At 42.1% G+C, this 12,131-nt stretch overlaps 1 protein-coding gene across 1 annotated transcript in view; it reads left to right on the plus strand.

Moving 5' to 3' along the window:
* The first annotated feature begins 3,935 nt into the window (after window positions 1-3,935).
* LOC115132443 (protein diaphanous homolog 1) overlaps window positions 3,936-12,131 on the plus strand; it is a 49,216-nt gene continuing 41,020 nt past the window's right edge. The window contains exons 1-8 of the mRNA XM_029665099.2: window positions 3,936-4,199; window positions 5,541-5,666; window positions 6,122-6,196; window positions 7,096-7,269; window positions 7,758-7,921; window positions 8,431-8,622; window positions 9,007-9,604; window positions 9,909-10,074. Coding sequence (XP_029520959.2) covers window positions 4,125-4,199; window positions 5,541-5,666; window positions 6,122-6,196; window positions 7,096-7,269; window positions 7,758-7,921; window positions 8,431-8,622; window positions 9,007-9,604; window positions 9,909-10,074 — 1,570 coding nt within the window. The 5' untranslated portion in view covers window positions 3,936-4,124. The remainder of the gene's footprint in view (window positions 4,200-5,540; window positions 5,667-6,121; window positions 6,197-7,095; window positions 7,270-7,757; window positions 7,922-8,430; window positions 8,623-9,006; window positions 9,605-9,908; window positions 10,075-12,131) is intronic.

Genomic DNA, 12,131 nt, shown 5'->3' on the forward strand with positions numbered 1-12,131 from the left:
CTCTGAGCATAAATAACTGAGAGAGGGAAATTCCCAAAACACGTGTGACCATTTCCTAAAAATGACAAAACATGTTGGAACTCAAGATTATGTGGAATGCACGATTATTCCCAAACCATCAAGTAGGCCTACGAAGATTTTTGTGAACAATGCCATCATTATCTTGGATTACTTATCATAGCGGTCTACAGACAATTTATATGTAAGTTTAGTAAGCAGCGGCTTCTTTATTTGAGTGTCGTTTGTGCTTGCATTTAGAACACACATTTGGAAGTGTCATTCGCTCCCCACATTTGCTACACTTGTGTCAGCAGTGGGATGCAGGTGACCGTGAGGCTAGGACATCGTAGGTGCAGTTAGGACACCACCGCCCAGTTGAGTTGATTTAACATTTCGTGGAATCTGGATTATTGGTGATTTCCAACATTGAACTCTTCTATAATGGTCAGGAGGTAGCCTACCATTGCTGACTGCCAGAGGTGCGAGATCGTGCGTGTCCCCCCTTGTGCAGGAAATCCCCCGCCAGTGAGTCGGAGTGAGGGAGCCGCTGTACAATCCCCAGGAATCCGGATGAGAAGTTTACTTGAGAGTAGTTGACAAACTGTAAAGCAAAACAACAAACAGGATGATAACAAAGAACGCAAAAACAGCTCTCAAAATAATCAGGCCTCAATCAAGTTGAGTTAAACTCAACTCCATCTCAATGATGATGAGAGTTGTGATGAGTGTGGGCATACTGCGCCTCCCTATCAGTCAATAGTTGTGAACATTTCAGTTCTTAAACTCTTCACTTGTACCTATGTTTGTCCTATGTAATTGCTTGCCTTTATTTGTTTGCTTAAGGATTGGCCCCCTTTTTTCTCCAATTTTCGCCAAAAATGACATACCCAAATCTAACTGCCTGTAGCTCAGGCCCTGAAACAAGTATATGCCTTTTCTTGGTACCATTTGAAAGGAAACACTTTGAAGTTTGTGGAAATGTGAAAGGAATTTATGAGAATATAACACATTAGATCTGGTAAAGGATAATACAACGTTTTTTTGGTGTTTTTTTTGTACCATCTTTGAAATACAAGAGAAAGGCTATGATGTATTATTCCAGCCCAGGTGCAATTTGGATATTGGCCACTAGATGATCCAATGAACCATTGCATTTCTGTTCAAAATGTTGTATCAAGACTGCCCAAATGTGCCAAATTTGTTAATTAATAACTTTTCATGTTCAAACTGTGCACTCTCCTCAAACAATATCATGGTATTCTTTCACTGTAATAGCTACTGTAAATTGGACAGTGCAGTTAGATTAACAAGAATTTAAGCTTTCAGCCAATATTCGATATGTCTATGTCCTGGGAAATGTTCTTGTTTCTTACAACCTCATGTTAATCGCATTAGCCTACTTTAGCTCAACCGTCCCACAAGGGGACCCACCAATCCTGAAGAAGTTTTAAATATGTAGTTTTTGATAAGGGATGGTTCAAAATTTACAGAATGGGGATCTGGAGGAAAGTGGGGGAGGGTCATGCTTTTTCAATTTCAGTCAGGGGGAGGTTATGTTTTTTTAAACTAGTCCAGGGGAATGCTATGTAATTTGTAGTTGACATTTCAATATTAGTTTGGGGATAGGGTGGGGCTGCCAAGAGTATGTTTGGGATAGGTTGGTGGGGAGGGTGTGTTTGTTAAAAAAAGGGGGGAAAGTATGTTTTTTTGATGATTGTATTGCTATTGTAACCCTATAAAAACAACTGTTCACTCTTCCTCCCCCCAAAAAGTCGCTTATTAGGCTATATATTGATGTGTGCCCGATGCAGCCACTCATCTCTGATTCTCCGTTGGGCGTGCACTATCAACTGCACCTGTAGGCTATTTAGTGTCGTCTCAATCAAATCAATAGCCTATAGGCTATATATAGGCTATACAAAGTGCATGCTCGGAGAAGCACAGAGCAATGTTTTAATTCTAAGAAAATGTACTTCCTTCCCGAGTCTTTTGTTCAAAAATATAAACGCAACATTCAACTTCAAAGATTTTACTTACAGTTTATAGACAGTTACAGTTCATATAAGGAAATCAGTCAATTGAAATTGTCACACCCTGATCTGTTTCACCTGTCTTGTGCTTGTCTCCACCCCCCACCAGGTGTCTCCCATTTGTTCCATTATCCCCTGTGTATATATACCAGTGGTTTCTATTTGTCTTTTGCCAGTTCATCTTGTCTCATCAAGCCTACCATTGTGGTTTTCTAGTCCCTGTTTTCTAGTCCTAAACAAATCTAAATACATTTGAGATTTTTCAAAGCAGCCAACCTTTTCCTTGATGACAGCTTTGCACACTCTTGGCTTTATCTCAACCAGCTTCATGAAATAGTCACCTGGAATGCATTTCAATTAACAGGTGTGCCTTGTTAAAAGTACATTTTTGGAATTTCTTTCCTTCTTAATGCATATGAGCCAATCAGTTGTGTTGTGAATAGGTAGGGTGTCATGCCCTGGTCTGTTTTTCCTGTCCTAGTGCTTGTCTCCACCCTCTCCAGGTGTCGCCCATCTTCCCCACTTATCCTCTGGGTATTTATACCTGTGTTTTCTGTCTGTCTTTCCTAGTTTGTCAGGATTACCAGTGTTTGTCCTATCAGCTACTGTCTTTTCCCAGCCTCGCTTTTTCTCTTCCTCCTGGTTTTTGACCCTTACCTGTCCTGACCCCGTACCCGCCCGCCTGACCACTGCCTGAACCTGCCTGCCATCCAGTACCTTTGCTCCACCTCTGGATTATTGAACTCTGCCTGTCCCTGAGCCTGCCTGCCGTCCTGTACTTTTGCTCCTACTCTGGATTATCGACCCCTGCTTGCCGTGACCTGTTGTTTGCCTGCCTCTGTTAGAATAAACCTTGTTACTTCACACAGTCTGCACTTGGGTCTTACCTTGATACCTGACATAGGGCTGGTATACAGAAGATAGGGCTATCTAATCTAAATGCAGCATGTAAAGTGTTGGTCCCATATTTCATGAAATTAAAGATCCCAGAAATGTTCCGTATACACAAAAAGCTTATTTTTCTCAAATTTTGTGCACAAATGTTCAACATCCCTGTTAGCGAGCATTTCTCCTTTGTCTAGAAAATCAATCCACCTGACAGGTGTGGCATATCAAGAAGATGATTAAACAGCACGATCATTACACAGGTGCACCTTGTGCTGGGGATAATAAAATGTGCTGTTTTGTCCCACAACACAATGCCACACATGTCTCAAGTTTTGAGGGAGTGTGCAATTGTCATGCTGACTGCAGGAATGTCCACCAGAGCTGTTGCCAGAGAATTTCATCTTAATTTAAGCCACCTCCAATGTTGTTTTGGAGAACTTGGCAGTACATCCAACCAGCCTCACAACCGCAAACCACGTGTAACCATGCCAGTCCAAGACCTCCACATCCAGCTTCTTCACCTACAGGATTGTCTGAGACCAGCCACCCGGACATCGGATGAAACTGAGGAGTATTTCTGTCTGTAATAATTCCCTTTTGTGAAAAAAACTCATTCTGATTGGTTGCGCTCCTGCCCAGTCATGTGAAATCCATAGATTTGGGCCTAATTAATTTATTTAAATATCCTGATTTCCTTATATAAACTGTAAGTCAGTAAAATCGTTATAAATTGTTGCATGTTGCATTTATATTTTTGTTCAGTATATATATATATATATATATATATATATATATATATATATATATATATACAGTATATATACAGTATATATACTGAACAAAAATATAAACACAATATGCAACAATTTATACATATTTATCTCCTTAATAGGCCTAGTCTTTTAGACAAAACCACAACATCATGAAATAAAGACTACTGGGCAAAACCTAATTGGAGGAGCACGTCACAACATGAACTGACTCAAGAACTGACACACCGTTTGTTGAGCGTTGTAGAAACTATAGAGACCAGAGAGATGCGAAATCTGATAGGTGGGTGGGGTAATAGAGACCGGTAAATCCCTTTTCTTCTCCTTTCCTCTTAGATGGCTTTTAAAGGAAGTGTTACTGTAAATTAGGTGAAAAACTCCATGCATTCTAGACAGGAAAGTTTTGCTGAGATTTTCTTTTTAAACCCTGTACATTATGTTGCCACGGGCAGGGCCCAGGAACGAAAACCCCTCTTTGATGGACAGAAAAGGTTCAGTAGCCGTGCCACAGGTAAGATTATGACATTTCAGCCTCCGTAACTGAACAACATCCTCATTCCAAGCAATGACATTATGATTAATGCTGTTTGTTTCAATGAAAAGGCACATTTTCTGGTATTCCATTCTCTCTCTTGAACTGTTGATGACATGTTGACTGTCATGATTTGTAGAACTGTATATCTGTTTAATGCCATTTAGCACACCCTTTTATCCCAAGCGACTTAGTCTTGCGTGCATACATTTTATATGTTGGGGTGGTTGGGTCAATCAAACCCACTGTCCTGGTGTTACAAGTGCCATGCTCTAACAACTGAGCTACAGAGGACCATAGACATGGACCATAGAAATAGTTGCTATTCAATAGGCATCTGTATGACTGTAATAGCATAGTCAGTAAGCTTCTATACTAACACTGAAACAAGCTGTGAGGAAGTTGTGTGGGTACTTTCCTTTGGGGATTCTACTTCCTTAATTCCAGACATGCAGATCTTCTATTCTGTCACTAAAGAGGAACTAAGATTCTCACAAATCTAAATATAAAATGTTTGATACAAAGACAAATCAAGATGTTTTTTTCCTGTTGTGACACATTTGTTTGACAGGTGCTTGTGTTAGTTGTTAGTTGTTCTCAGTTGCGTAGCTCAGTTTTGCGGTTAACATGTCTTAGGGGTATGATATTTGTGTGTCTGTAACTTTCTCACTAATCATTATTCACATTGAAAGAAATGAGGGCCCCCAAAGCTTGTGGCCCTCCTACCTTGTGGGGGCTGTGAGGTGTGTTCTACGCCAGTGGTTGTTCTATGCAAAGTGAAGCGTTCTGTGCATTCAGAACACTAGCTATCATTTATGTGCCTTCGGATCACTAGCTATCATTTATGTGCCTTCGGAACACTAGCTCTCATTTATGTGCCTTCGGAACACTAGCTCTCATTTATGTGCCTTTGGAACACTAGCTCTCATTTATGTGCCTTTGGAACACAAGCTATCATTTATGTGCCTTCGGAACACTAGCTATCATTTATGTGCCTTCAGATCATTAGCTATCATTTATGTGCCTTCGGAACACTAGCTATCATTTATGTGCCTTCGGAACACTAGCTATCATTTATGTGCCTTCGGAACACTAGCTGTCATTTATGTGCCTTCAGATCATTAGCTATCATTTATGTGCCTTCGGAACACTAGCTATAATTTATATGCCTTCGGAACACTAGCTATCATTTATGTGCCTTCAGATCACTAGCTATCATTTATGTGCCTTCAGATCACTAGCTATCATTTCGGTGCATTCGGAACACTAGCTATAATTTATATGCATTGCTTATCTGTGATCATTGTCCTCCTGGTCCAGCTGAGCAATGAGATGCAGCTGAGCATCATGATGAAAGTGAAGAGTGGGGAGCTGACCATCGATGACGCCCTGAACCAGGCCAGGAGGAGCAATCAGGAGCAGTTAAAGCAAAGCCTGGCCACAGAGGTACTGTTATGTAGCCTGGCCCCAGATCGATTTGTGTTATTTTGCCAAGACCCAGTATTACAATACCTCCACAACAATGTGTTTGTGTCGTCTTGCCAACTCCTATGGTCATTGTCACGCATTGGCCTCAAGAGTTGGCAAGACAGCACAAAGAGATCTGGGACCAGTCTATAGGTATTTTACTACTGGGCCTTGAATTCAGCACGGGAAACCATGGCAACAACAAGACCTGACAGTTACCTTGGACGGTCTGTGCACACGCATAATGGACTTTATCTATGCATGACACAGTACTTGTCATGCATGTTATTCTGTCATTCACTATACATTTTTAAGTTATGCGGTTCCACTGTCCTGTCCACCAACGTAGAACTGGATGTTTCTGATCACTCTTTGATGTGTTCATAACATTTTGTCCTGCATCATTGTCATTGGTGTATTGATCTTCATTGCAGGAACAGCAAGCCTCCCAGTACAACTTCAGTGTTTACAAGTACAACCGCTACAGGTGGCAGAAGCGCATTCTTCAGGCGAGTCAGATATGGGTACCCTTTTGACATTGGGTTAGTTGTTATCACAACTCGTATTTACAGTTTTTCCCAAATGTTAACACATGTTTGCTGAAACTACATCTCAGGTACTCAAAACTCTAAACACAAAACACAAAACAGTTAGCCAATTTCCCCGATCCCCACTGACATCTTGCAAAATGAAACACAGAAATCAAAATAATGTTCTCCCTGCTCAAAATGAAACTGCATACAAATGAGACAAACACACATCAAATGAATCTAACTTAGTGACAAATGAGATCACTCTAATGTGACATATTCAAAACACTACTTTCAGAACCTATTTCAGTCTAAAGACTAAGATTTTGTTAAATTGTTTGTGTGTACTCAAACAAGAAAGGAACACAAATGCAAGATGCGGGCTATGGTTGATAAGCTCACTCTGATGTTGTGGAAGATGGCAGGGTTTTCAATCATCTGTTGGATTTCCTGCAGGCTTCACCCTCCACCTCCCTCTGCTAAGTTTGAGCTTAGCTTGTTGAACAGTATTGCTTTTCATTTGCACACAAGGGATTTTAGCTGTGAAGGTTGTGCCAAAGGTAGAGAATTGCCAAATGTTTGTTATAGAATTGCAATCTGAGTGTAAAGTATTGCAGATTTGGTGTTGCTTCTTATTAGTTACAGCTTTGGGTCATTGTGCCTCATAGGCCAGTTTTAGTGTGTAAACAATTGGGAAAAACTGTAAACAGGTATTACAACTTCCATTACTGTAAGTAAACAGCAACTCCTGAGTTGTGATAACAATACTGTACAATGCAAGCCTGTAGTGTGCTGGTACATACTGTCCATGTCATGCATCATTGAGTAAAAGCAGTGATAATCTCAGAATAATGTGTATCTCTATACTCTATGTTTAGATTGACTTCAACACTAAAATGGTGTGCAGCATAGAGAAAGGCATCGTAAAGCGGCAGCTGCCGTTCCTGTGTGTTAAGAGCTGTGATGACGGAGTTGGGACCAAGTTCTCTATATCTTTCAGAGGAAGACATGACTATGAGCTGGAGGCCACCTCACTGGAGGACAAACACAAGGTAAGAGAGTCGTCCCTGCCCCTGCCCCTAACCCTATGAGCTGGAGGACACCTCACTGGAGGACAAACGCAAGGTAAGAGAGTCGTCCCTAACCCTATGAGCTGGAGGCCACCTCACTGGAGGACAAACGCAAGGTAAGAGAGTCGTCCCTAACCCTAACCCTATGAGCTGGAGGTCACCTCACTGGAGGACAAACACAAGGTAAGAGAGTCATCCCTAACCCTAACCCTATGAGCTGGAGGCAGCCTCGCTGGAGGACAAACACAAGGTAATAGAGTTATCCCTAACCTGTAATAGAGGTGGACAGCAGCCTGGTTTGTGTATAGGCATAAGAGATGTGAGAGATTTCAATCACTTCCCCTAATTGGTTAACAGCGGGACATTCATTCTTTAAATAAAGTTTGAAGACATTTTGAGGACTTTATATTTTCAATTGACACGATTTTGATTGAGACTTTTTCATACTGATGTTGTGTTTTGTTGTGTAGATAATGCATCTTGTAAACAGGATAATCTACAGAAACATCTACAGACATCCAGTGGAGGGCAGTGAAGACACGTGTGTGCATCCCCTGCCTCTAGCACCAAAGAGCCTCAGGGAGGGCCCCCTGTTCCTGCAGAGAGGTGGATTGGCATCGTTTAAATGGGTGAAGTATGTTTGTGTTCTATACTAGACTACTACTACTTCTACAACTACTACTACTACTACTATTACAACAACAACAACTACTACTACTACAACAACAAGAACATGAATTACTACTACCACTACTACTATTACTACTACTACTACAACAACTACAACTACTACTACTACTATTACAATTACTATTACAATTACTACTACTATTACAATTACTACTACTATTACAACAACAACAACTACTACTACTACTACTACAACAACAAGAACATGAATTACTACTACTACTACTATTACTACTACTACAACAACTAACTACTACTACTACTACTACTATTACAATTACTATTACAATTACTACTACTATTACAATTACTACTACTATTACAACAACTACTACTACTATTACAACAACTACTACTACTGCACAGTGTTTTTACAAAGTTTGGAAGAGTCCTGCATTGACTATAAGTTGTTTACTATCTACATCATGATGTGATCTACGCTTTTGTTGTTAGGTACGAGGCTCACCTTCACCCTGGCAAGCTGACCCTGCTCCCCATCAGCCAGCGGGGGGTAGGTGCAGATGGGGACATGGTCACCTCGTCATCCTTGCCAGTTGTCATTCATTTCTCAGACGGGGAAGCGAGTGTAGAGAAACCACGCAGCTGTGACACCTTCACTCTTTTGACTCACAAGAATGAGTACCAGTGAGTGACCATGTAAAAACCCATTCTGAGACTAGGGCGGTAGGTGTTTAGGATGAGAGAAGCGAGTATAAGGAATTTAGGTTATGTGTTCTTGTAGTAATTTGTTTTGTCAATGAAACATTTTAAAATGTTAGTTAATCTACATATCTAAATACAGCAACAATGTTGTAACTTTTTAACAGAATCATGCTTCAGAATAATGTATATCTGAACAGTTGAGGATTGCTGCTACCAACACACCATTCTCATCACTGTATGTATTGTATAAACACACCATAAGCACTAATACCATACATTTAGATTTCAATTGTTTGCCCAGTGATTGCCATTGTTTGTTTACTGCCAATAGAGGAAGTTAAGATGAGTTATGTTGATGTATTGCAGGTTCCAGGTACCTGTGACAGAACTTTCCAAAAGCACAGAAGCCATCCAGAAGGAGAGGGATGCTTGGGTCCAGGCCATAGATGAGCTATGCCTGAACTGGAAACGCACGTCTCAGTCTGAGCACTTCTATGAGGAAACCAGGGCTTTAAGAATCTATGACAATGTCAAAGATATTCTGGAGGAGAACAAGTCCATTGACGGACAAGGCCTCCGAGGAACAGATCTTGTCTCCAGTGCAGATAATCTATCGGCTGGAGAAAAGATTGAGAGTAAACCTCCAACCTCGCCTCTCCCAAAACCCTGCAGCCCTGTGAAGTTACTAGTGAATGTCCCCTTCCCTGGTCCTGTCCTTCCCCCTGCCCCTGCCCCTGATTCTGTGCCTGGTCTTGCACTTGTTCCTGGTTTTGTCCCTGTTCCTGTCCTGGCACCAGTCCTTGATCCTGTCCTTGTCCCTGCCACTGTCCCTGTACCCATTCCCTCAATGGTGCCAGCTCCCCCCTTCATTCCTATGCCTCCTCCATTGCCCTTTAAGCCCAGTAGAAAACCCCTAACAGAGCGGACCAGGGCCTTCCACTGGGATGAGGTTGGTTCTGATAAGGTACTAGAATGGTTTTATTTATCCCTCTTTATTACATTTGTAACCATGTAATATAGTTGTGCACATTGTCAATTATGTTATATTATGGTATATCGCCTTATATGACGCTACACTTGAGTCCAATCCTTGAGAAGGTTTTGTCTGATAGTTTGCAATGATAAGGAATTACCTAAATTCCACTTCCTAATTTCATTGAGGACTGTAGGGAATTATTCTCTACAGTGTCTCTGTAGCTTCCTGGATCATTGAATTTCATAGAGAATCCAGTTTGTCTTTGTGGTGATTGTGATTGGTCTCTCGGCAGATAGAGAAATCATGCTGGACACGGGGAAACGCTGGGAACATTGAAATTGACACTTCACGCTTGTATGAGCAATTTGCAGTTCAAGATTTGGGAACATTTGGCGGGATCACCGAGCCCAGCATTAACCTTCACATCATGCTCAATTCGAAGGTTGCTCACAACTTTAGTAAGTAGCTTTACAATGACTTGTATGGAAGTTTGAGGTGATAGGCCTATATGCTTTCACAACTATATGCTCTATTTTCGGGCCATTTTCCCCCTGGTTGTGCACAACTCATTTATCAAGTTTCAAGTTTTATTGTCATGTGCAGTGAAATGCCTTTCTTGCGAGCTCTTTCCCAAAAATGCAGCAATCAATATCAGTAATACTATAAGATAAAGTAGAACAAAAACACATGAGAAATGAGAAAAACACGAGAACGTAAGTAAGCTATATACAGGGTCAGTTCCAGGGATCCAATAACATATTTACAATGTGCAGGGATATTGGAGTGGAGTGGCGGGGGTAAATATGTATAGGGGTAAGGTGACTAGGCATCAGGATATACTGTATGATAAACAGAGTAGCTGCAGCGTATATGATGATTGTATCAAATCAAATCAAATTGTATTTGTCACATACACATGGTTAGCAGATGTTAATGCGAGTGTAGCGAAATGCTTGTGCTTCTAGTTCCGACAATGCAGTGATAACCAACAAGTAATCTAACTAACAATTCCAAAACTACTGTCTTATACACAGTGTAAGGGGATAAGGAATATGTACATAAGGATATATGAATGAGTGATGGTACAGAGCAGCATACAGTAGATGGTATCGAGTACAGTATATACATATGAGATGAGTATGTAGACAAAGTAAACAAAGTGGCATAGTTAAAGTGGCTAGTGACATAAGGATGCAGTCGATGATCTAGAGTACAGTATATACATATGCATATGAGATGAATAATGTAGGGTAAGTAACATTATATAAGGTAGCATTGTTTAAAGTGGCTAGTGATATATTTACATCATTTCCCATCAATTCCCATTATTAAAGTGGCTGGAGTTGGGTCAGTGTCAATGACAGTGTGTTGGCAGCAGCCACTCAATGTTAGTGGTGGCTGTTTAACAGTCTGATGGCCTTGAGATAGAAGCTGTTTTTCAGTCTCTCGGTCCCAGCTTTGATGCACCTGTACTGACCTCGCCTTCTGGATGATAGCGGGGTGAACAGGCAGTGGTTCGGGTGGTTGATGTCCTTGATGATCTTTATGGCCTTCCTGTAACATCGGGTGGTGTAGGTGTCCTGGAGGGCAGGTAGTTTGCCCCGGTGATGCGTTGTGCAGACCTCACTACCCTCTGGAGAGCCTTACGGTTGAGGGCGGAGCAGTTGCCGTACCAGGCGGTGATACAGCCCGCCAGGATGCTCTCGATTGTGCATCTGTAGAAGTTTGTGAGTGCTTTTGGTGACAAGCCGAATTTCTTCAGCCTCCTGAGGTTGAAGAGGCGCTGCTGCGCCTTCTTCACGACGCTGTCAGTGTGAGTGTACCAATTCAGTTTGTCTGTGATGTGTATGCCGAGGAACTTAAAACTTGCTACCCTCTCCACTACTGATCCATCGATGTGGATAGGGGGGTGTTCCCTCTGCTGTTTCCTGAAGTCCACAATCATCTCCTTAGTTTTGTTGATGTTGAGTGTGAGGTTATTTTCCTGACACCACACTCCGAGGGCCCTCACCTCCTCCCTGTAGGCCGTCTCGTCGTTGTTGGTAATCAAGCCTACCACTGTTGTGTCGTCCGCAAACTTGATGATTGAGTTGGAGGCGTGCATGGCCACGCAGTCGTGGGTGAACAGGGAGTACAGGAGAGGGCTCAGAACGCACCCTTGTGGGGCCCCGTGTTGAGGATCAGCGGGGAGGAGATGTTGTTGCCTACCCTCACCACCTGGGGGCGGCCCGTCAGGAAGTCCAGTACCCAGTTGCACAGGGCGGGGTCGAGACCCAGGGTCTCGAGCTTGATGACGAGCTTGGAGGGTACTATGGTGTTGAATGCCGAGCTGTAGTCGATGAACAGCATTCTCACATAGGTATTCCTCTTGTCCAGGTGGGTTAGGGCAGTGTGCAGTGTGGTTGAGATTGCATCGTCTGTGGACCTATTTGGGCGGTAAGCAAATTGGAGTGGGTCTAGGGTGTCAGGTAGGGTGGAGGTGATATGGTCCTTGACTAGTCTCTCAAAGCACTTC

Source organism: Oncorhynchus nerka, linkage group LG7, assembly GCF_034236695.1.
Source record: "Oncorhynchus nerka isolate Pitt River linkage group LG7, Oner_Uvic_2.0, whole genome shotgun sequence".
Lineage (NCBI taxonomy): Eukaryota > Metazoa > Chordata > Actinopteri > Salmoniformes > Salmonidae > Oncorhynchus > Oncorhynchus nerka.